This window comes from Pyrgilauda ruficollis, unplaced genomic scaffold, assembly GCF_017590135.1.
Source record: "Pyrgilauda ruficollis isolate IOZ18807 unplaced genomic scaffold, ASM1759013v1 scaffold68, whole genome shotgun sequence".
Taxonomy (NCBI): Eukaryota; Metazoa; Chordata; class Aves; order Passeriformes; family Passeridae; genus Pyrgilauda; species Pyrgilauda ruficollis.
The window spans coordinates 2118158-2144675 of record NW_024528599.1 but is presented as its reverse complement, the minus strand read 5'-3'; the positions used below and the strand labels follow the sequence as shown (position 1 = coordinate 2144675).

General features: G+C 38.3%; 1 protein-coding gene across 2 annotated transcripts; it reads right to left on the bottom strand.

Annotated features, from left to right (window-relative positions):
* Positions 1-396: 396 nt before the first annotated feature.
* FBXO15 (F-box protein 15) lies at positions 397-26464 on the bottom strand. 2 transcript variants are annotated; one of them, XM_041484818.1, is made up of 10 exons: positions 26427-26464; positions 21788-21901; positions 20050-20154; positions 16207-16449; positions 15738-15947; positions 13787-13916; positions 11526-11608; positions 10235-10380; positions 4606-4730; positions 397-1451 (listed from the first exon to the last, which is right to left on the bottom strand). In XM_041484818.1, exons 2-10 carry the CDS (start codon positions 21859-21861, stop codon positions 1182-1184), a joined length of 1386 nt encoding a protein of 461 aa, XP_041340752.1. In that variant the 5' UTR covers positions 21862-21901; positions 26427-26464; the 3' UTR covers positions 397-1181. The 2 variants fall into 2 exon arrangements, with proteins under 2 accessions (XP_041340752.1, XP_041340751.1); XM_041484817.1 differs by lacking the exon at positions 26427-26464 and adding an exon at positions 25396-25442.
* Between the last annotated feature and the right edge of the window lie 54 nt (positions 26465-26518).

Sequence of the window (26518 nt, the reverse complement as noted above, 5' to 3'; positions counted from 1 at the left end):
TTAGTCTGGCTAACAAAAAAATGCAGAAACATTTCCGCTGCTTCTTTAGGTAAGATTAACAAGCTGAACAAGGACTGTATCAGCCTCAGGTTATTGTCTTTGAAAGTTAAATTAAGAAAAACATTAATAGCTGTAATATCTATCTACCTCTGTAGACAATGCATATGAGCATTGTTTGCACAAACCAATTAATGTATATAAACAAATACAGAGATAATTTATTTTTAAGGAAATCACTACCATAATAAAGTCAGAACAGGCAACAATATAATTGTCCTCGCTAGGTAATGACACTGCACTCACAATATCAAGTAATTTTTTAATTTTTTTTAATACAATAAGTAGAAAATTTGATCCTAAAGTTACTCCATGGAACTGGAAAATCAGGCACATATATTCAATTTTTACATGGATTCATATTTTTTGATAAACAATATCAGATATGCACTGTTTCCAAAACAACTGAATGCTACATACATTCACTAGGCCAATATGTGAGGCAAATATCTAGTGTCAATCATACAATGTTAGAACATGGGAAAACAGAACAAACAGGAATATAAAGAAATGTCATAACCAGATTTTACATTACTTTCTTAACAAATGCCTTGACTGACACATTTTTCAGATCTGACTTCCCATCTAGCCTTTCAATCTTTTCTAAAATATATTTCAGTGAAGTTTTTCTGGAAGAAGGGTTAACAAAACGTGTTTAACAAAACTTCTCATTTACCAATTAGACTCAAACAAACCTGGAGGGAACAGCACACATGCTGTTTTTTACTAAGCATAAAAGTCAATGCTCTCAAAACCAGTGTAGCTTATGTAAGGTAAGGCATCTTCACAGCTTGGCTCTCAAAAGAAGCAATTCTTTAACCATAGTAACAAGTGTCTATAAAGACAAATCTTCCTAAAAATAATTTCAATATAGCCAGTGAGAAACAGACTAACCATGTAATGTTCAACAGAGAAGAAAACCTCTCACTTATATCAATATGTCTCTGCAATTCCTCAACTGCCTATTAAATAAATTTAGGCAATTGCACTTGTTGCTGGAAAACTTGCAGGAACAGTCTTGCTTGTTGGTGTCAATCTTAAGCATCAACGTTTTATTGTGTTTTTTGTTGTAGCAGAGTTGTTTGTTTGGTTCTTAAAGCAAGGAAATTAGTGACCCAATTAATTCAGTAGTTTGTTCCACACCAGCTATTTACCTTTTTGGTGCTTACATAAAGCACCAAACTGACTATAATATATTCCTTGGTTTCTTCCAACCATACAAACTCAACACAGACTCTACCCTCTGAATCTGCATAGTCTGCAGTATAGATATGACCCATGTAGTCATAAAGGCCAGATGACTTGGTAGACAATTCCATGTGGACTGGAGCACTAAAACACCAGAAGGGCTTTCCAGTTTCATCCAAGAGAGTCAGATCCATCACAAAGCAGTCCTACAAACACAAGCAGAAGAGATTTCCCTATGTCATGGCACAGTAAGTAGATCTGTCCCTGATTTTAGAAGACATATCAAGGGTTCAGAGAGTTTTGTACAAAGGCTAAAACCTCAAAATAAAATTGATAGTGCTTCATTGACCTACTGCAACAAAAACTTACTTAGAGGTTTCCCACAGAAATCGAAATTGCAACCTACACACATCAAACACTGTGCTACAGAAGGTACCACTGCCAAACCAAATCAGACATTACTTCTTTTTAACATTTTTAAGGCCTTAACATCTGTTTTTCTCAACTATTAGTTATTTTACCATTCAAATAATGATAGTCCCTTCAATATGAGAAAGCAACTTAAGTTTAAAGTCGGCTACTATACTTGTGTGAATGCAGCAATGTTGGCAAAGATACTCAGGGACCACCCAAGGCAGTACACACACAATTACCCTTCCAAGCCAGCTGTATACAGTACTCTTTGAAAGGCTCACAGCTTCAGTTCCCAAAAAAGGTAATATTAATAACCTTGATGTAATTCCTCCTTTTACAAATTCTTGAAAATGTTTCTTTACAAGATTACACAACTAGATAATTTAGAAATGTTAATGCCAATTCCTTGGTCTTTGCAAACTGATAGTTTCACATATCCCTTGGAAGCATAGCAGTAATGTGTCATTGTTAGTATCAGCTGTTCCTTATTCTCATGAGTTCTGAATCATTAAATGAATCAAATTATCTTAATTATGTTGTATCTGTGCTCCAAAAGCATAAACAAACCAACACCACATACTTCATGCCAAAAAAATTCATTTGGAATGCTTTATTTCTCTGTACTACATAGTTGTGCTTCTGTTGCTCTAACATTGCTTTCACTATTACTTTACTTCAATCAAACACAAGGGCAGATGGCACAAACATGAGGCAATATGATACACACAGTTTCCCGAAGCTTTTTACTGTAGTCTATGCTGGAAATAGAAAATTCAAACCAAACCTAATGATGGCGTAATAAACTTATATGAGCTGCAGAATCACTGGTAACAAGAAATAATCACTATTTTCTGGTCTGACAACTTGCATATAAAAGGTCAATTATGAAAAGTAAAGTGGGGTGGTGTTGTGTGGTGGGATGGTGGAGTCTTCCCATGCATTTCTGTCCTGGTTCTGGTCAGGATCAGGTTAATTTTTGCAGTAGCCAGGAGGGAGCATGGCTAAGACAGGGAGGTTGTTCTGTATCACCTCACCTCATTTCCAGGGGCAAGGAAAGGGCTTTCTTCTCCCTTTGCTCCACATTGAGCATTTGCATGCAAATCACTCCCCTGTCTTGTACATTCTTGTTATTAATATTATTGCTGCTACTCTCCACTTTCTTATCTCATTGCTGCTTCCAGTAAACTGCTCTTATCTCAACCTTGATCTTAACCTTTTGTGCCTCCAGTTCTCCTCTCCAGCCCAACACAGGGGAGAGGAAGTGGAAAGTAAGCCAGTGGAGTGTGATTTGGAGTGGTTACAGTGAGAATACTAAATTGGAGAATACCATTCCTAAGCCATGACAATTTCCAACTACCTGTACTTCAGCAATTAATTTTTTATTAAAAAACCCAGAAGTGCCAAGAAAGTTTTCAGGTTTTTTAGTTTTCTTTAGAGTATTAAACAAAATTAAAATAAATTCAAAGTAATGGAATGTCCTGCTTCTGTGGCTGATATTATTCTTCACATGCTTTAAGAATTTTAGACTTAGGGTAAAAACCACACTGAATTAAACCCACAGCTATATGCTGACATTTTCCATCTGTCATCACAAAATGAGGGTTTAAAAAAACCAATGTATTCTTTATTTTGCCCTAGAAACAAATATTCAATATAATTTATGCTATAAGCACATAGGAGAAAGACTAAAACTGAAACAACTAAAGACTACAGCCATAGCTCTGTGTTTCCTCTGACAGGTAACTTCCTAAATTCTTATGTACTACTCAGAATTTTTTTCATTAGAAAAAAATAGATTCTGCCAAGCAGCTGTTAATCCTATAGAATCACAGAATTATTTGGGTTAGAAGGGACCTTTATAAGTCATCTAATTCCAACTTCCCTGCCTCACCAAGCTCAGCATGGAGAAAGAATATTTTAGCTTTTTTTTTCCCAATGTCCAATTTAAATCTACCCTCTTTTAAAAAAGTTTAAAAACATTGTCCCTTGTTTCGTCACTACAAGCCTTGGTAAAAAAACTCTCATTTTATCAAACAGTATTCCATTCCACATTTAAACAGGATTGGCAGAAGCAACAGTTTTATTCATTCTGAGGCTTTTTTTTTTTTTCAAAAGAAGCACTGAAATTGAATCAAATGTTGAACTAGATGATTTTTCAGTAGGGTTTAAATTATATTCATCAGAATTTTCACAACTTCTGAAACATTCATGCTGATACAGTACATTTAAAAATATGTGCCTTCATCACTACTACGAAAGCTACAAAACTTCTCTGAATCTTTGTTTGGAATTCTTTTAGGAATTTTACCCAATAGAACGTGTGAGCATTCCTCTAAAAATAAAGAGTTAATCTAGCTGACTGATGTACCTGACTGGAGCTAGGTGCTGACTGTGTGGATGTGGACTGTAGTTTCCTCTGTCCACTGGCATTTTAACATTCCCCAGCAGTTCCTAACTTTCACTGCATATACAGCACAAAACTGCAGAGTATTTCCCCAGAGGTTCAAGGCTTATTGCTCACAAAAAAAAACCGATCACCCAACCAAAAAACCAAACCAAAAGAAACAAAAAACACAAAACAAAAAAAGTAACACTCTCACAACAAATTAAAAAAAAAAAAAATCTTCACAAAAAGTACATCTGCAGTACATTTTTTTGTCTGGCATTTCCAACTGGGCTGGCCAGTCACAGCATCTTCGCTGAGAGGAAAGCACTGGAGTAATTACACAGAGATAATGGGTCTGTTATGCAATCCAGACTCCATGAGAGAAAGAGAAAATTCTTTTCCTCAAAATTTACTTTTTTTTCAATATTGGAATAGAGGTTTTGTCCAGTTACATACAGCTTCTACAAATCAAAAGACTGTTTAAAAATTAGCCTATTTAGGATGCACAAACATAATTCTGTTTTGAGGTAAGCATATCCAGAAACAAAAATATTTCTGACCTTTACATTGCCTTTAAACACATCTGTTTCCCAGCATATGCCAAGTGTCCCAACAATAGGCAAGTGCTTCCTATTATCCTTTAAGTTCACAACTCTGAGCCTCAGGTATCCATTTTCAATGTCACCTGAAAATATAAACAATATACAACATTACAGCAGTATAAATCAAATTCAGCCCAAGTACACTGTCAATGTTCTCTTGTCTTCTTTCCATGTCTTTTTCTTCCCACTCACCAATAAAGACCCTGGCATACACCAACAGCTAAATATCAAGCACTTTAAAGAAAAATTAAGTTGCAGTTTGGAGCTTTGGTTCTGTGATCCACAGTAGAAACTGCAGATAAAAATTATTTTGTATTTTTTAGTATAAAAATAGGAATGCCACCTAAAGAACTTACACAAGGATGCAAGGAGTAAATTTCACATCCAGCCTTTGAATTTCATGCCACCAGTTCCTCCATCACTTTCCATTCCCCAGAAGTAAAGCTCAACACTAACACACAATAAAACAATGAGATACCTCCCCAACCTTTTTTTTTTTTTCAAGTTATTTAAATCTCTCAGCTCTGACTGGAAACTCAAATAACCCAATACAAAGGATATACAGATAACTATTCCTCCTTAGAAAAGATAATGCATCATTTAAATTGACACGCAGTATGATTTGATTTGAATCAAGTTTTGAAATTATGGATTTTTTTCATTTTTTTAAACAGCTTTCCAAGGCCCCTGGGGGTTTTTTTTGGCAGAATTACTATGATTTGTGATTTTTTTTATTACTACATATAACCATATTTCTTTGGAATCTCTTCCTCTCCTCTTGAAAGAGATTGGCATTTTTAATTTTTTTTTCCTTTGCTACGAGAGAAGGAAAGTAAACCAGGGAATCCAACAGTCTAATTATAACTAGGGATACATCATAGTGAACATGATCTGATTACACAGGAAAGTGAAAATAAAAGCATCACATCATGACACAAGCAGATTTCTTGGTAGGACATCCCTTAAACAAGTTTCCTTGAACAACAGATACCCTCTCAAAAAAGCATAACAAAAGCACTAGAAGAAAGTACCTAGCCCTTGCAGGAGATAGATACAAAGGGAGAGAAGGATTCCCAGGAACATAATGCTTGTCAAGATCCAGTAGCAGGTCCTGGATGGTAAGGTAATAAGTGAAGGGGCTTGCAGAGATTTAAGATGCAAGTGACGGAAGTGAAAAAAGGCAGAAGTGTTTTGCCTGTGATTCTCCTTCAGTCAAGCCCAAAATAGCAGAATGAGGCTACAGACAGAAGCAACATCAGAAAGGCTGGCTGTGAGTTCAATGGCTGCATCCAGCATAAAGTGGCAGCAAAACCTCTGCTCGGTGGCTACTTGAAGCAGATAGTTGGAGGCAGTGATGGAGAAAGAAAGCCCACACTTTAACACAGAGGCCAAAAACTTCTCAGAATTGGTACTGTAGAGCTAAGCAACTCTCAAGATACAGCTGGCCACAAACCAATACTGGAAAGGCATCACTCACCAGTGGGGAGTCCAAAGAACACTTATTCTGGAAAGGAAGCAGCCCAACCCATGACAGAGAACAACAGCTGCAGGTTTTTCAGTACAGATACTGTTTGGAATAGGAGTGTGAATACAGTGAACCCAACATGACTATGTCCAGGAAATATTTTATAGGAAATACTTTGTATAGTTGAAGGAAGACGCAGTCCTTCAAACGGTGATACTCACTGTCCTTGCAGTGAAGTGCAAAAGAAATCAGTGAGGAAATTGTAAGCAGAATTAATTTCCAGGATCCAGCTCAAAGTAGAAAAAGGCCATAAGTTGACACCTGTCCAAGTGGTTCAGTTCCAAAACCTCAGTAAATCAAAATCAATGACAAAATTTCATTCAAGGTAAAAATATCTTAGTGAAATAGTTTACTGACTAACCACTGAAAGTCTACATTTAAAGTTGAGCTTTTATACAAGAAGCTTGAAAACATCAGTCAACAAGTATTTTTTCCAAAAGGACTACCTGGTTATGCACAATTCCAATCTGAATGGAAGTGGCTATTTGTCTTACTCATTCAGATCAAATGAAGTTTTAATGGAATAAAAATGGATTGAAAAAAGCTTTCTTCTGCTAATAAATTAATGAAGCCCAGGATATCACTACTATTGCATGGCATTAATACACCACTGCTAGATACATCATCTGGCTATGATGTGTTGCAGTTACTCCTTAACTCTAGCCAGAATGGAAATAGGCAATAGATCAGGAATCTGAAGGCTAATTATTCATGGGTTGGTTAATCCAGACTTTGTTTTTTTTAATATAAAAGCTCCATTGCAGTCCTCTCATTCAGGAGGAAAGAAAAGCCTGCCTAGAAACAAGCAAGAAATTGAAGGCTAAGTACTGAAATCTCCCTTTCCCCAAGCCAGTCAGGAGAGAAAATGAAATTAAAGGGCAGGTTAAGCTATGTTAAACATATGAACAGAAACATAGAGGAAGCAAATTGAACATGGCTTTCTTCAGCCTGAGTCAGACTTTGTTTCATTGTCCCCTTATAATATCTCTAGTCCTTCATTTATGCAAGACACGCAGAGCAGCAAAGCAGCAGAGTAAGTTATAGTGAACAAAGATTTCCAAATGAAGGTAATACCAACAAAGAGAACATATACCATGTAGACAAACCTCAGGGGAAAGAAACAAATAGACCAATAGTTTCAAAGCACTTATTCTAGCTAAAAGCCAAGGAAGTTTGTTTTGCTAACCAAGCCTTGGTTGCAAGTTGTCATTTGATTTGTATTTTCAGAGGAAAAGCTGTGCTTAACACTAATTCAAGGGCCAACAACCAACCTTACCACAGTGAAATGGTTATTTAAACTTGCAAATCAATCTTCAAGGTCAAGCAAAACATTTAAAATGCCTGATATGAAATTTTACAAACAAATCTTAAAAGTTCTCTAAATACACAAAAATCAAACCTTGCATTTTGCAAGCACAACACATCAGTTTACATCAACAAGAAATTACATTGAAAAGTGAAAGCTTAAACTACCATGTGGCTACAAAGCTGTGCTTAGAAAGTTGAAAACCTAGGTAAATACATTTTAAAAACATTTATTAAGAAGTTGGATTCATGGCTTCTGGGAGTCATATGAAAAGCCTGTCATAACTTCCTGAAAACATGGAAAGTTTTCTAAATATTTTCAATTCAGTTACACAGCATTTAACATATTCAACCTATAGTACCTGTCGATGACATCATATTACTAATTCTGTTTACATGAAAGGGAGTGTAAAATAAAATGCTAAACCCCAACCAAAACAGTGGCAAAACAGCTAGTTAATGCAATGCAAGCATAATAAGAGAAAAAAAAAAATCTGTAGCCATATACATTCCATCTACTTGGTCCAATGAAGTGTGACATAACCTTTTCTAATTTAAAATTAAGAATTCTGCAAAATGAGTTGAAAATGGGGCAGCAAAATTAAGCACAATATTAATAGATACTAGCAAAAAGCCCACAAAAATTGATCTTGGACAAATAAATCAGTTATTCTGCAAAATACAAATGGGCATTCTCTGGTAACCTAGGAATGCCTAAAGCTTCCTAGTGAAAACCAATCAATAAGTAAAACAACAGTACTAGCTGACAACTGGTATGTGCCTCAAGTTATGGAAACTGCCATGGGCATGTCACATCTGTGATTTAAAATAAAACTGGACTGCGTAGAGAATTTTCAGAAATAGCAAGACTTCCCAGTATGCTGCAGGACTTCCGTGCTTCAGAATCCTCTCAGAGGATGGGACAAAGCATACTATTAGAATGGAACCTAAAAACAAAACACAAACCATCAAACGTAACCAGTTTGGATAAACCTGGCCACATTCAGCAACACCATGTTCACCAGAATGAGAAAAATGAATAAAAAATCACAAGGAAAAATGTGACAGCAGACAGCCATATGCTGCCTCACTACACCTTTTTGGAGGCAGTCAAGCATTTTCCAAAAGGAATTATTGTGCAAGCACATGGAAGGGACTAGATAACAAATGAGCTTATTGTCGGCAGAACCATGGCTTCAGCTGTCTGGTGTCCTTTGTCTGGTGTCCCTGGTGGCTACCACACTGCTGAAGGTCACAAAACCAAAGCAACTCAGAAAACACTTGTGAACGTAACACAGCTTCTGTAACTTGCAAAGTGAGATGGCATCACAACTGTAGCTCATGGACATTTGCTTCTATTTGCATAATCATAAGGTTAATCTTTGTGGAAGTAGCTTCTAAGCAGCAAGAAAGTGATACCAAGAAAGGAAGTATGCCACATAATACTTTTTCTTGTGCAACTGTATTGCTAGGAGCGTAACATTTTCATTTTAGAAAACAAAACGTGATATTCAGCTAAACAAGAAAAACCAACACAATCCCAAAAACCCAATCCTCTGGCCAATTTTGAGAAGATTTTTTTTGAGAACATAAAGAGGACTCTTGTACTACACAACACCTCATGTAAGATTTCTTGCTATATGCATAGACTTTCACTGAAGTTTTATCCTTAGAAGTATTCTTTTAATTCAAGCTTGGTGCTTTTCTAGAATCTCAAAACATGTATATTTCAGGTTCAAGGATTACAACGCTCCACGCTGCACAAGGCTGCAGTCTAAATGACAGTTCTTGGAATCACCAAATACAAATGAGAAAAACCAAACCGAATCACGGCGAAATTCTGCAGCCCTGCAAAAGAACTCACGCCTGACAACAGCGCCCTCTACTGACAGAAAACAATATGTTCTGAAACCCACACTGCTCAGGAGTGCCGGTATCAAAAAGAAATACCGAGGAGCAATAATTAATTCACAGTACTTAATTCTAAATAAAACTAATGACAATGCTTAATTCTAATATTTATTCCGTCTCTGCTTACACAAAGACAGCTGGGTAGCTTAGGAAGTTATGATGAACCTAACTTCAAAAGAGAGATCACCCATGTATTTTTCAAAACCCCAGTAAAATTATGAATTTGGGTTGCATGAGAACAACAGGAATGGTCAATCACGTCTCATGGAAAGAACTGCTGAGAACAGAATGAAGAAGCAGAAGAAGACTGAAATTGTTTTCCACACAATGAAAGGATGTCAAAACAGGCAACCTTTAAGCTCACCAAAAAAAGCCCAAAAATCTTAAAGTTCACAGAAACTTCTACAAATATATCTATCTATTTAATCTGTCTGTGCACCCAAAGTATACTAGAGTAGAATTTTACAGAAACAAGATTCCAAAATGTATGAGGACAAACCATCTCTCCTTTATAAAATACAAGTGAAAGAAACATCAAAGTGCACCAAGAACTGTGCCAGTGCGTTATTAATGTAGCTAAAAGAAAAGACCCTGAAAATCTGCAGAATTTGTGTCCCAGGCTGACATGGTGTCAAAGTAACAGCGGGCAGACTTCTGACAGAGCCGGCTTAGGACACCACACAAAGCACCATGCAGATATAAAGAAACCACGCCACAAACAGAAGATAGCTTACTCTTAAAATTCCATTGAAGTTTCACCCCTTAAAACAGAGAAAATGGATATAAGAAGGAAAGATGTAACAGCAGGGATAATTTTTAAAACAGACATTGCTCCATCAACTTTACGTTTTCTGCAGAAGAGGCACTTGAAGGATCCACACAGGTACATGCAGTTCCTGCCATGAAGATCAAGATGCAGGCTGTAGTCATGCAGTCCATATTCTGAGTCAATATCATCCAGTAAAGGTTTATTAGGTGGAGGAGCATATTGACTTGAAAAAAAAATATATAGAATTTAGCAAGTGGGGGATGACTTAGTAAAGATATAACACATAGGCATACATTGAGACTGTCATCTTAAGACAATTTTCAAATCAAACATCTCTAGTTCATCATGCTTCTTTTAAGGTAATACAGTGTCTAATACTGCTTATCAGCTATTCAGCCTTGCCAAAGGCAGAAAATACAGCAGTCAACTTTAACAGGTACATCTGTTAAACTTCAGAACACGGACTTGTCTACGAAAAAGAAAAAAACATCAGCCTAACTACAAATCTCTAAGTACACTAGCTCTAGAAACTTCTTTGAAATAGCAAATATTGAAATAATTTTGCCTGTGCCTGACTAAATAACCACTACACACAAGTGACCTAAAGAGACCACATGACAGAGGCCACTGAGCAACTTCTACATAGGATTCAACTTGGTATTAAGGGAGATGGTGTTACATCTTACATTCTGTGTGAGAAGAGCTACACTAAGTTATAGTGGGCATTTAAGACTCGTGTATCTACTGTTGTAGATACAACAGTATCTGACCAGAAAGCTGAGTGGGAAATAAGTTTCCCAAATACTATTCTGAAGCTTAAAAAGTTCATATTTTTAAACAGTTTACAATGGATAAACACGTATTATACTATACAGTGCAATACACACATATACAAACACTTCATAGGAACCCAGCTACTTTCTCAATAGGACTAAAAGATTACTGCAGGCACCTCACCAGTTTACCAGAGCTTTCTTTCCCACTCCTACACAGCCAAAGATTACTTCCCTACTTCCTGAAATGTCTCTCTCTTTTCTTTCTGTTTCAGATAGAAACAGATAGAAAGAAGACTGCTTGTGAAAAAGCAGAAAGTATGTGCAGTGTATTTCTAACATTCTCAATACAGAAAGTACCAGAACACTTGTAGAACTAAATTATCTCCTTAACAGCATAACAATGGCAATATTTTAGTATGAAAATGCTTCTACAATTTTGTATTCAGTTACTATAACTGTTGCTTATATTAAACAAGAATGGTTAATTACTGCCTAAATATAAACCTCTTACAAGCAGCCAATTTTAACTGTAAAACTCAAAGCTTTATTCAAAAGGTTATCTTTATTACACACAAAGGAAAACCAAACTTACACAGTAGCAGAACCCAAAATGCTTCTCTCAAGAAGTTGATTATAATGAAGATTCGCCATAACAAAAGCAATTTCATTTTTCTCCTGAAAAGTTAATTAAAGTAGATGTATTTTCATCTGGAAATTCTTTTTCTCACAAGGTCTTTCTGAGCATTAAAATTCATAGATAAAAGCTGCTGCCTATTACTCTGCCAATTACTACAATAATGTTAGTAATGGCTTGCTTTAACATTTTAACTCCTAAAACCTTTATTGTCTTTTCAGAAGAGTACAGAATATATATAAAAGATAGCAGCATTTTTGTATTATGGGGGAAGAGAGGGAAGCTAGCTATGCCAAGGCAAAAATTATGAGAGCAATCCAAGAATTGTACTTCCCTAGCTTCTACTTACCACTTTAAAAAAGATACCTGAACAGAATCAAACAGCACTTACTCCCAACTACTGAAGCATCGAGTATATTTTCATGTGTAAGGAACTATTTCCAAAGAGGGCTAATATCAGTGAGGAATACAGAATTATTCAATAGAATTTGTGAATTTCAAAGTAAAAATTGTGTCTTCACCAGATTATTTACTCCTGGGAAAACATTAAAAACATAACCTTCTATAGTCAAAGAAAACATCTATGTGAAAACTAAAGAGAGACAGAGGCAAGTATTTACTTCAAGAACACAGAATGCTAGGATTACAGGTTTTTTTCTTTAAATGCATTTTTTAAATCCTACATTTACAAACACCTAAGTCAATAGGAAAATTAGTCACTGACACAAGTCTATTACTGTCCTGAAATATGGGCAACCATTTTCATCTCTCTGGGTTGCCACAAAATTACATCCTCTATTCAAACTTTTGGCTTTTTAACTACTCCTGTATTTTCACAGTGCAAAATTACTGCTATAAAGGACTTAACTAGGGAGATCTATCAATCACATAATTTCTCACATAGTCTTTCTCTATCCAAATACCAGGAGGCCCACGTAACCTGCCCTTGGTTTCTGTTACGCAGCTATGTGCAAAAAAACAAGATGTGTGGCATTTACAATTATTACACCCACTGACACTTAACTACCTCGAATTACTCTGCCTACACAGAGAATAGGAACTGCTGTTCAGAAAAGCAAGCAGGGACAATATACTAGAGTGAGGCACTTGATTCTTAACAACTGTGTGGAACTTGGTTATGTTTGAACCATTTCCAGGTGCTGAAAGAGCTCTCTTTCCAAGCATGGATGGGGCCAATGCACAAGCAAGACCACAGAGCCAACAATACAGGGACACCAGTCTACAAAACTTCTGAAGATAGAAGAGAAATGGCTGTTCATTTAGCAGAGCTTTTCACAGACTGAAACAACCTGTAACAGGTTTGTTCCGGTCAGGCAGTCTCAAGTTTTCTATGAAATGGACTTTCACTCTTATCTGTGAGTAAGAGTGAAAGAAATAGTCCTTCTGCAGTTTCAAACGTTGCCTCTGGTGATTGTGCACATTTGAGGCACCATGTTTGCAGCTGGAAATTAGACACAACTTTGAGGAACTCCTTGAGGAAGCCTCCTTGAGGAAGCTCCTTGCCAGTGCCAAATAACCTAAGTCAACGTCAATAGCATCAGAGGTCCCAGTGCATTCCATGCAAAGATGTAGATTCCTTTTGCGTAGTTTACTTCAGATGTTCTGCCCTGCCCTCTAAAGACATTCATCTCTCCACCCACCCTAGAGAGGCTAACTGCTTAACTTAGACTCTTAATACCAAGAATTTAATATCCCCAAAAGGGCAGGATTTACAGTATTTCTACTGCTGGAGCAGGATACAGCTACCTGGTGATGTAGATTAAAGCTAAGCTGCCATGTAGGAACTCATCACTTGGAGTGATATGGACAGGTAATGGCATGAATCACAGGAAGAAGCACTTCTCAAACCATTATATTAAAAATTATCCTAGGATATCAAACTTGGGCATGTGAAGACTGCAAAATCAGTAAAATTGAACACAGTATCTAACACAGAATGATACATGACTGATCTTTTAATTAGAAGTGGTTTTTTTTAATGCACATACACTCCAGCAACAGCTATTTAGAATACAATAAGTCATCCATTTACTGTCCCTACATGTGTTTTGTGGTTACTAGTTTAAACAAGATGTTTCAAAATCCAAAGGGGAAAAAAATTATTAAAAAAACCCCTCCCCAAACCCAAACTACAAGCCAAAAAAAAATTTTTTTTTCTTCAGATAATAGTAAAATACTGAAGCAAAATGTTATCTTACCTTCCAAGTTCCTACTAACAGTCCTGGACTCAGACTGAAGAGCTGGACAAGGTCATCAGCACCAACCACTACACTATTTTCAGTCAGGTTAGCAAGATGGTACTCAGCAATCAAGGAAAATCGACGAGGTCTTTGAAAAGAACACACAGAATGTAGCAACAAGGTTATGTCTCCTTATTCATGTAAAAGTTCAGCCTAGTTACATGTTTAACTCTGAAGTCTGACCAGCAGCAGATGAGGAAAATGGTTTGAAAGCATTTAGCATGCAGAGTCATAAACTATTCATTTGAACAACTACAGTGTACTAGCAAGATCTCAACCCTTAACTAGGTAAGAAACAAAAAACACTACATGATCTTCTAAAATACACTTTAAAAAAGAAGAACTTATGTGCTTGCCCAATTTTTCAAAACACAGATTTACTCTACAGTTTGTTTTTGATACTTTATTGATACTAGATGGAATCACTGAACACTTATCACCGTGAAGCAAAATTCAAAGGAAAGGATCAAATTGTACATATAATGAATTAAAAGTTTGTGTTATGGGAAGCTTTCCTTTTTCAGAATTTTTTTTCTATATTTTACCTATAATTAAAGCCATTTAGCTCCAAAAGACTCTTGTATTTATGTTCGTGGACATTCTTATTAACTAATGACACATTAAAAAAAAGAGCAAAAAGCAGAGTTTCCATTACCTATTCAGAATGAAGAAAGAAGTTTTTCTAAAATCCTTTTCAGACTTAGGTTCTTACTATATTCAAAACAGTTCCTAGGTTTCCATATGATATTACTGTAGTATCACCTACAACTACACACTGAACACTGCCTGGGATGGGGCATCCACAACCTTCCCAGACAACCTGTCCCAGTATCCCCCCACCCTCACAGTAAAAAATTTCATCCTAATCAACATCAACCCTTTCCATCTTTAAGTCAATCAGGCCTGTCCCTGCACTTACAGTCTTAACAATGACATACTGAAACTGGTGAATCCACTGCCTTCATCTATAGTCACAATTTGTAAAAACCTGTAACTCTGTGAAATAAGTACATCAATTGCCTGCAAGCTTTCTTTTTTATTTTCTACATATGAATCATCGTCTTGGTAAAACAACTACATTTCCTACATAATTTGACTGCAAGACTTGTTCAGCTAACTTTAAACAAAAGCTTCCCTTGATTTATTTCTTTTTTAAGTAAATACTTTTCTTCTGGTTGAGGAACCCAGTGTTTTGTAGGTGAACAATTCTCTCTTTTCAAAGCTCTATGGCTTGGGGCTTTGTGTAAGAAGCATGTAGCTGACACTGCACCTACTGTACACAAAGGCCCAGATGTGTGCTAAACTCCTGGACAGCAAACAAATACCTCAAATAGACACTTTTCATTTAAATATATTTTTAGAATATAATGACAAAAACCATTGTACATATTTAAGTTAAAAAACAAGGGACATGCTGTGGACTGTGTGACTTTATATGCATATACTGAAGATTGCATGCATAGTTAAACACCTAAATTCACACACACACCTACCAGACAGAAAATAAATTTTAACAACATAGATTACCTGACTGTAGCCACATAAATAGTGATGAACTTTTCCAAGCTAAATTTCTCACAATAAATTCTCCTGGATTTACATTTTTCTTTCATGCTCATTTGTGTCTATACCTTAGATTCAGCTTTTCAAGTCAGGACCTATCAGTCTGCATATCATATGCCAATAGCTACATTAACCTGTGAATTAATGCCATAAGCTTGCTGGATGATACTATTTCTTGCTGAAAAACTCTACCAAAGAAGAGAAGAACGTAGAAAGAAATACTGCAGGGAGGCTTTCTAATGAAGAGTTAACTTATTGAGTCAAACAAATGTCAGATAGGTTGTATAGACACATTATCAACCAGTTGCACCCAAAAAATCCTCAAAAATCCTATGTTAAAACTCACCCATTCTTGTTGGGAGGTATGCTTTGGTCAGGAAGCAATGGTGTAACTCCAAACAGTTTTAGGGTTGACAGCATGTCTAAGCATGGCCAGTCTATACCATGCCAAAGTACGGTAACAGATGTGTCCTTAAATGACAGATTTGGCTTCTCTACTACATGTTCTTTTCCATTTTTGTCCTTTAGAACAATTATCCAACTCAACCCAGAGACTCTGTTATTTAGGAATTGAGAAGAGAGAGGGGTGTTTAAAAACAAATTCCCAAAGTGATAAAACTTGAACTGTGCTTTCAACAGAATTTTTAAATTTCTACTAGCTGCTACTTATGTTCCTCAGTTTCAGTCATTTATAGATTATCATTGTATCTTCCCATTATGATATACATTTTTAAGCTCTAATTCTATACCCCCCCACATCATTAGTATTTTGTACACTGCTCTCAAGTAAATCTTTGTGACAAGGCATTGCTTACTTCATAGCTTCTTTGTTTTTACATGGAAGACCTGTATAAGGATCTAGAAATTTAACAAGCCGCATTACTCTAGCTTTGAAGGCAGATGTTTGTTTGAAGATGTATTCTTTCTTCCAGTACCCAGGCTTTTTATCATTTACAGCAGCACAGGCCAAAGAGACATTTTCTGTTTGTTTAGGCTTCATTTTCCAAATTGTCCATTTTGGGTGCAAAGACCTGGAATACAGTTTCAGCCAAATTCCGCTGAAAATAAAAACAGAATAAAGCAGAGTAAATTTCAAGAATAGTCACTTCATTTTTTTATATGCACATCTCAGCTACCACTGAGCATAGTGTTAGCACAAAAACATTCTTGTCTGTCTTCCCGAAGATACAGGAGCCAGGATGAAGTTCTGTGATAGCACAGTCATAGTCAGCAAAGTAAGTGAAAACTGATAAAGGTTAAGCAAAAAATTTTGAAAATTCCACCCCAAAATAATGATGCATCATCCTCATAGAAAATCAGTGGAAAAAGCGGTTTAATACCTCCTATTCAACAAAGATAATCTGTACACTTCAAGTTTCTCAGATCCAGCTGAAAGCGGTGTGTAAGAGGACAATTTAGAATCACCTTTGCTTGGTGGTACCAAAGTCATGTCAATCCCTTCTTCACTCTCTTTGGAAAAGCCCAGAGAAGACATGACTTTCTGAAGTCAAATAAATATGTGACTGTAATGATGGGTTCATCTCTTTCATGCCAGGAAAACTATGAGGTCACAATTCAGCCCCTCATACTCCAGTATCTCTAGGACAATTCACAGAATACTGAGTACAGGAACCTAAAAGAATTCAAACAGTAATCTGTGAATACAGGTTGCCAATAAGTTTTCTCATTCTAAAGTGCTAGACATATAGTGTACATAACTGCACTAAAGAAAATGAATAGCAAGGGCAACAAATTCTTAAGAGACATTTTCCACCATTTATCAGCAAGATTACCTTTACCAGTTCTCACTTATCCTCAGGCAAACTTACACTACTGAGCATTTTATGGCATCTTCCCCTCTCCTCAAAGCATTCAAGGACTAGATCCATCCCACACTGCCTCCTACCCATCAAAACCATTCTCAATTCATCAGCCACTGAGAATAAGCCCCCACATGCTGAGAGCCAGGCTCTGGTTATTGATGCAAACCTATTCAGGGATTTTGCAAAAACCTTCCAGCCCACTGCTCTGCAGATATATACAGAATTCCCCACTGCCATTTTTTGAGACAAAAGTGTCTAAAACACACAGACCAATAAATAAGCTACTGTGACTGGTAAAGGTGGGTTCACAGTCAAGAGTTTTCAACCTTCCTGTCACCAAAAGCAGGGTGAGAAGGGTAACATAAAGAACAATCCCATAACTGAAAGTTTTAAGATCCTTCTATTTTAACACTATACAAGGCAGCCAAGTTACCAGATAGTATAAAACATTTCTGATGGAGAAGGGAAATACTTTTTAACTCCAAAGCAGTTTAGAATTGTCCAGTGATCAAAAAAGGACAGATGCCCTTAATACAACATCACCAGAGAAATTTGAGCTTTATATCATCCAATTGGTCTTCACCAGCCTAAAAAGTCCAGTAAAATAATCTCCTATAAAACTCTGCTGTTAACTAGAAACCCCTTCCCAAGAGAGACACCCTTTGATGGAGGGAGATACTCTGCATCTTACTGTATGATGCTGAAAAGAGAGGGCTTAGTAGCAGTAGGCATTTCCTGCATTTTGAAGTTGCAGACTCAAGCAATTTAGTTGACTGAAAACAGACTAATGACAAATACCTATCATTCTCATCCTCACTCCCAGTAACATATTGCTTCTTGGTTTCCCAAAACAGTGTTGTGCAAGCAAAGAAATTAGTTCAAGAAACTCAAAAATTCAGCTAGGTCAGGAAGACAGAGAAGAAGATGAAGGAGGACTTGGAATCACAAGTGTTTAGGAAGGTATCACTGCCCCCTCATCCTCACCTTCTGAAGAATTCAGGACATATAAATCAAAAAGGCATCCAACAGGGAAGCACAAGTTTGCCTCTTTCACAGCAGAATGTATGCCCTTCTTGCCTCAAATTGTTAATACTCATCTCAAGGCCTCTTACTGGATATTACTATAACAAGCCAAACAAACGTTTTACTGCTAAGTCAAATGCCAGAATCAGACACATCATCATCAGCCATCACTTGACCACAATGGCAAAAGACTTTCCCCTGTGCTCTCACATCCTCTCACACAAGCACATTCTGCTGGTGATCAGAATCTTCAAGTTTTCGCAGGCAGACCATATCTGTGAACTTCCCACACTGCATGACAGGAAGGCTGGAATACTCCATGCTGGGGCACGGAGGGTGCAGAAAGGGAGGGGTCATAAACATTTCCTTGTCTTCAACCGTTATATTGGAGACATCAGTGCAAAAACTGCTCAAGCACACACATTATACAAACAGCCAAAAGACAAATCACTGCATTAGGCAACACAGACATACCACAATGAAAGACTGATGGTCCTGTTGCATCAAGAACATCACCCCGTACATCAAGGACAGCAGAAATATCCTAAAAAAGATACTCAGCCTAAAAACCAAGGTCAGATTTGTCACAGAAATATGCAGGGACTTCAATTAAAACTTCTGTTTATGCAGTTTCTCATTCTCATTCTCTTGCACCGCAAGACGCAGGGTCTTGAGAAGGTCCATTAAATCCATCAGAAAGAAATGACCTGGTCCCACTGAACCAATCAGGCTCCTAGATAAGGGAAACTAACTCTTCCCCAAGTCCCATTTGTGCACATACACTAATCTCTGTTGGTTAGAAAATGGAAACAGAGATCGTCGAGATGGAGACAGATGAATTATCTTCTCCTGAACAGCCACAGTGATTTTATCCTGCCTTACCACCCTGAAGTGGAAAACACATGCCAAGATTGGTAATTTGTGTCAGCTATGTAATTTTTATCTACCCTTATCCGCTGACAGCCTCAAAACCTAAATCTGGATTACAGATCTTCCCTTTAAATTCATCAGTTCTAAAGGTATCAATGCCGAGGTAAACGAATTAATCCACCGTACAAGTTTCAGTAAAAAAGGGAGAAATAGAGTCATACCAGGTACAGCAACTTCCTATAGAGGAAGACATTCTCTTATTCAAACACTAATGCAGTAGAATCTTGGAAAGAAAAGGATGCCCAGATCCTGGTTATCACATACCAACCTGGGTCTCTCCTCTTTACACTTTGACAAAATTATCATCATATTGGTAGGAGCAATTTATTAACTCTGTATACGCAATCCTTAGAAAAAATTGTGTTGGTATTTACCTTCATCTCTTTTGTTCTCATTTAGAAATCACTAAAACTTCACAAACTGAGCAAGAGATAAAAACCACTAGTGGATCATTTGATTGAATCAATCCCTCTGCAAAAACCTGATGAAAGAATTAAGGAAGACTTCAAAACTGTGAAAGCTATGACAATTCCATACAGCTACTGGAGACACACCATTAAGGATCACGTGAACTGAAAAGTTTGTGCAGGTCCATGTGAATACAAAGAAATAGTCGTAAATTTTAAAACAAAAAAAAGTGCTGACAGCAACATTTCAAAGCACTGGATTTAATTTTTGCCTTGTAACTCCCATTAAATAACAGGCTCTGCACAGCTAGAATTCCATGCAACACATGCTGTGGGCTATGCAGGGCAATTTCAGCAGAGTAACTGCCCATAGGTGCATGCATCAGAGCTCTGGCATCAGAGAAACTAAATTAGAAGGACTCATAATTCAGGCAAACACATCTACAGAACAACTGAGACCTTTCTTCTTCCTTACTTGTCATTGGCCAGCTCATAGAAGCGCTTATTCACACAACCAACAGCCAATAGGGACACAGCATCCAAATAGGAAAATATCTTCAGCAGCATTTCTGATGGCATGCTGGAAAAGAAAAATGAATACTGTTAGACTTGCCTGCAAACTCAGAAATGACAATGGCAGAGAATTTTAATTTCAAACCAGACAAAAACAGAAGAGGTGGAAGCCAGCAGGTTGTAAACAGATTAATCAAAAATCACTTGAAGAGTTAAACTGTGGAGTTTGGGTTCTAATTTCACTCTCTGGCATGCGGCATTTGCCTAAAATAATTCATCATAACTTATTCAAGTGGCACAGCACAGTTACATGAAAAGTTATGGGTTGGCATTTTCATTAAACTTTGTTAACTTTAACTATGTTTTACATGAAACTACCTCATTTTGCTTCAGTTCCTTACTGCTTTTACCATGATTTTAACATTTATTCCATAAACACCAGCATTTGCAAAACTGCAGATATATTCACTCTCCCTTTTGACTGCGGTGTCAGGTCTCAGGATGCACCGGAATAGAAATGTCCTACCCTAACAGCAAGATCATGCTCTACCTCATCATAATCTTCAAACTGTACATGCTCAGGGGTCTTGTGCAGTTTTCATTTATGTCAACAGAAAGATGTGAACTTCAAAGTAAGAGCCAAATGTTATCTTGAAAATGTCAATGTCTCTGTGCATCTGGAAGGCTGCCTGAAATGCAAGTGCCAGTCTAAGCATGGCAAGCAGAACATACCCTGGAGATGAGCCAATGTGATTTTTGCATTAAGAGACAGGAACCTCATACCATTTGAGCAGTAACTCATAACTGCACAGAGTTTAAGACATGTGAATTTTATACTCTAATTTTCTTGAGCATTGAGTATGGTCACATCAAAATCAGTGCTGCAAATAAAAGGTGCTCTGAAAGTCAACAAGCCAGCTGTGCCTCTTGTCCTTTTATTACTGCAAGTGTTATTTGCAACACTTGTTGATTTCTAACATTATTTCAGAAGCAGAGGGTACCCTTTAAAGAGTAGCGTGATAATGCCAATACCTCAATGTTTGTATTAAACTCAGAATCTTAGTTGCATTGACACAGAAGCAACGTGCCAAAACTGGCACTGTTATTATGTGAAATAACTCATACACTGTAAGCCTAAAGCAGTTAATGCACTCATTCCAGAAATAATTTAGAAGTGATATCTTAGCTGCAGATTAGCTAAAATAATACACTTGATCCACAATTTTCAACCGTATTCTTCTTCCTTTGAAGGAAGCTGAAAGGATTTTTTTCTTTTTTCTCTCACCATTACACCAGTCTGACAGCATTGAGGTACTAAACTGGCCATCCAATGCAAAACAGTGAAATCACTACAAGCTATCAAATGTATAAAACAAGGAAAACTAATTACTTTTTCAGATAACATATTCTTAGATTTTTTTGAGTGCCCATGACTTGCAAAGGAGCGGCTGAAGGCTTCACACAGCTTGGAAAACATATATATTCCTTATGAACTTAGAAAAGAACACAAAGGAGAACCATGCCAGAAAACATTAGAAGGCAAACACAGGATCCTAAAGTAGGCCAGGAAAGCAAACCTTTTCAACTCGGAGTATCTGACAAAGAAATCTCCAAGATATGAATATAATTACTGCAAGCAGTCAAAAGACAGCTTACAGGGGGACTTCCACTCTTACTCCTAACATAAAAGACATACTCACCTCTCAATGCGCACATTTGGTTTCAGTTTTATGGGAGGTGTCAAGTACAGATTTTTAATTCCAGCATTTACCATTTCAGAACAATCCCTAGGCCTGGCAGCAAAGGTCCTTAACCTACTTGTAAGAAGGAAAAGCTGTTAAGAGTCACACATTCGCAAAATGTAGGAATACACATACTGTGCACACCTAGAAACAACATTTCAACCAATGCAGGATGCAGGGAATACATCACATGGCAACCATTATTACTTGAACAATTACACCCATGTTAAAATACCTGGCATCAAGAAGATTCAGATTTAAACTCACAGCTGTCAATCCTGTGATCGATCTCTCACAGCAGGCAAAGGGAATAATAGTGTTCCCCCAAATCAGTTTGAATCCAGTAGAGATCTATTACCCTTATACAGCAGCACCACTGCTTGGCCACCACAACCAAGCTCCACTGAGGCCCCTGCGGCAAGTCACACTCACTGATTAATCTTCTGTTTCACATTACTCCAGAGACATTTTTGAGCCACCTAACTTTGCTAAGCCATTAAAAGATACCAGATAAAAACAATACCTTGAAATTTCCTCAGAAACTGTTGCAGGTCAAAAAGAATTTGTATACTTTCATACTATACTATGCTGTTTACTTGCATAAAGAGCAAGAAAGGAGATTTAATCCATGAAACAGAGGGCAGCTAACAACCTCTAAGGGATGTCCAGATGTTAGACAAATTACTTGTTGGCAGAATCGCTTTGTTAAGGTTTAGGGCTTGACATGCTTCACTGATTTCAAACCTAGGGGGATGTTAACAAAGCTTGGGAAGAAGGATGGCCACTACTAGTGGACACAAAGAATGCAGAATTTACAGGCCACAAGGATACATGGAACAACTCCCAAGATAAGGAAGAAATTATTAAAGCTAACTCAGCAATTGTGCTGAAATCAGCTCCAGCTTCCAGAAATGTGAGATTGCGATCACTGACCCAAGAAACTCACTGACTCAAAAAAGATAAAGACTGAACATGCAAAGTAATTAGTGTGAGAAGCAAGAGAATCATTACCCAATAGAAGATAGAAAAGGAATTAATAAGAGAATTATGCAACTTGTAGCCAAAGAAAACTAATTCCTCCCTTAGCTAAAATGCATCAATTCGTAAAACATTTTAATAGTTGGTGTGTCAGCTTTGTGAATTTGCCACTCAGCACTCCCTTCTGTGCAGAACTGTAAATACATCAAATACCTCAACCCTGTGTCTGGATTGGCCTCTTGCACACCACAGCGAAAGAACGTATTTTGGCAACACTTCCACATCACAATTTGGATAGAAAAGAAAGGAACTTTACATATTTCTAACACAAATTCTTACAATCCAACCACTCACACATTTTTCCAAGTTTTCTGATAGGAAGGACTTCATAAGCTGTAATTGCAAACAAATACTATCATTAAGTAGTGAAATATGGAGACAGAGCTTCAATCTTAAACCAAATCCTTACACTTCATACCCACTGATGCCACCAAGCAGTCAGAGCTCCCCATTCACTGCATTATTGATGTTTTAAATTGCCAGCAGATTTCCAACACCTAGCCAAACCAGCTCTGGGTTTCTAGGCAACCAATCCATATGGGGGGGAAATAGCCAATTTTAAACTATATGGGTACCACATACATTTAATGCCTACTGGTTTTGATTTAAGATTGATTTATGCTCAAAGAAAAATAAAACCAAAAGAAATTGACAACTCTGGTCTACATTGTCAACTGTGCTATGTAAAAAAAAAAACCCAATCCAAGACATTTTATTGAGAATTGTTATAAGCTTAACAAAAAAAGACAAGCACATTTCAGCTTGGGTGCCAATCCTGATAGACCAGCTAAATTAACAACTAAAAAAAGTAGTTTTATAATAAATACAACCTGGAGATCAAACAAGGGTTTGACTCATGTATCATTATCAAGAACTGTTAGATGATGAGGCACTAACAAAGTGCCATTAAAGAGATTTAGAGACACAAGTTATGTTCAACAGCAGCAGAGCTATCACTTCTGTATGCTCCAGGGCAGCACATCCCAGGCTATTCTGCCCTGAATCCATGCTGAAAGCAGAGTTTGGGCATACTCTATGGGGACACAACTTCACAGACTCCAGCCACAGGACTAATTCAAGTAAGAAGCTGGACTCTGGATTTTAAAGCTCGCTACCATGGACAAGCATAACCTGCATAGCCTGTATTCAGTCCTTCTTGCTCATTTAAATCACCCACCCTTTCTTCACCCCAGGGAGATATATCCGAAGAAAGAAACATTCTGCCCACACATTCCTTGAAAGCTTTAATGTAACAGCTATTGTTTTTGTAAGTTTCAATTTTAAAAAAAACTGCGGAAGTTTTGCATCTTCCAAAACAAAAATATTCTCAAGGTGTGAAGAAACAAACAGCAAACCCAATCCATAAATTACTTTTCAAGTACTGTGTGTGCTAAGATTTTAAATTAGCATTAACAGAATGCTTTTACATTGCATTGACACAGCTTGGGCAGATAAGCCTAAGATTAAAAAACCAATGACAGCTGTTACACCCCCTCTTTAGAAATTTCTAGAACCACTGAGACAATTTTACGTAAGAAGCACAACAACTTCAATTGCTTTTCATTAGCTTTCAACCTGTGGGGCTCAGTTTTGTACCAGTATTTTCACTTTCACACCCTGCAACTTGCAATGTGCCCTGTTTTTTTCATGGTCAGCAAATAATGGTCTTTCATGTATTTTACGTTATTATTTCAAATAACATAAACAAAGTTTTAAGTAGTGATAAAACCTGTCTCCTCCACCTGTTAAAGCATAGCTGGGGACAAACAAAAATAAAATTTTAAAAAAATTTTAAAAAATTTAAAAAAAAAATGTTTTGACATGGGTTGGTTGGGTTTTGTTCCCTCAGCTAACAATTTCAGTCTTTTTAAAAGGTGGGTATTACCCCAATCCATTTGCAGGTTAAAAAAAAAAAAAAAAAAAAAAACAAAAAACAAACAACAACAAGAAAACCAGCAGGGGGAATGAAACTGCTCTGAAGCCAAGGCTGAAGAAATGGATCAGTAGAAAAATCAACTTTGCCTCTCAGACTGATGCTTTAAAATTTTGAAAGCTGAACCTGTACTGTAAGAATTAAGGTAATCACACCTTGCACAGTGAAACCCTCCTATTTATTACAAAGGCCTAACCACCCCGAACACACACAAAGTAGCCATCAAACTAACTCTGTGTATTGTCACTACAGCACCTCCTCCAAGCTGACGGACATACCGAAGTTTAAGCTCCCCTTCCCAGGCAGACAAAAAAAGTGTTAAACCCAGGCCTCCATGCACCTGGCAACACCAGCGTTCTCCCTCTGCAAGGCGCTCACAGGGCCAGGGGTAGGGAGGGAAGAGCACCATGGCCACAGCCCTCGCCGTGAAGAGTAAAGAACTAGAAACCAGAGCCGTGGAGCAGGTGAAATAAGTTTCCCAGAGGAGCAATGGGAGCTGAGAGAAAACAGCAAACCACCCTCCCCGGGAAAGGTGAAGAAGGCCGAGCAGGCAGCCCCGGGCCGGCAGAGCCCCGCTCGGCGCGCCCGCGGTTACCTGCCACGGCCCGTCGCCATGGCCGCTGCGCCGCGGACAGCGGCGGCGTCGCACCACCGGCGGGGAGGGGAGGGGAGGGGAGGAACAAGCGCTGCCACCGCCCGAGATACGCCCTGGGGCGGGGTGGGACGGCCGCAGCCCGAGGGAGGCGGTGCCCGGGAGCGCGGCCCGGGGAAGGCGGCGCCCGGGAGCGCGGCCGTGCGCGGCGCTCGGGAAGCGTTAACGTCCCGGCGAACGACAGTGCTGCGCCATGAGCGCCCTGGCGCCTGCCCCGGCCCGCAGTGAGCTCCGAGCTCTCGGGCACTGTGTTCTCGGGTCTCAGATTCGCAGAATTAATTAGGACCTCTGAGATTACTTAGTCCAATCTATGGCCAAACACCACCGTGTCAATTAGACCACAGCACTAAGTGCCAATTCCAGTCTTTCCTTAAAAATCTCCGGGGTCGGTGGCTCCACCACCTCCCTTAGCAGCTCTTTCCAATGTCTAACCGTCTTTTGTGTGAAGAAATTCTTCCTAATGTCCAACCTAAACCTCCCCTGGTACAACTTGAGGTCACTTCCTCTTGTCGGAGAAGACGCTGTCTCCCACCTGGCCACAGCCTCCTTCCATGGATTTGTACAGAGTGATAAAGTCTCCCTGAGCCTCATTTTCTCCAAGCTAAACATCCCCAGCTCCCTCAGCTGCTCCTCCTAAGACTTGTGCTCCAGCTTCACCAGTTCCATTGTACTTCTCCGGACCCGCTCCAGCAGCTCAATGTCCTCCTTAAATCGAGGGCTTCAAAACTGAGCACAGAACTCAAGGTACGCAGCCTCAACAGTGCCAAGTACAGTGGGACAATCACCTCCCTAGTCCTGCTCACAGCACTGGTTTTGACACAGGCCAGGAAGCCATTGGCTTTGGCCACCTGGGCACACAGTGGCTCACGTTCAGCAGCTGTCGATCAGCACCCCCAGCTCCTTTTCCATCAGCACCTCTCCAGCCACTCTGTCCCCAGCGCTGCCTGCGGTTCGAGCAGCACCTGACACTTGACCTTGTTTGAACCTCGTGCCGTCGATCTCAGCACATCGATTTAGCCTGTCCACATCCCGCTAGCCGTCTCCATCCGTGGAAACGTCAACTGCA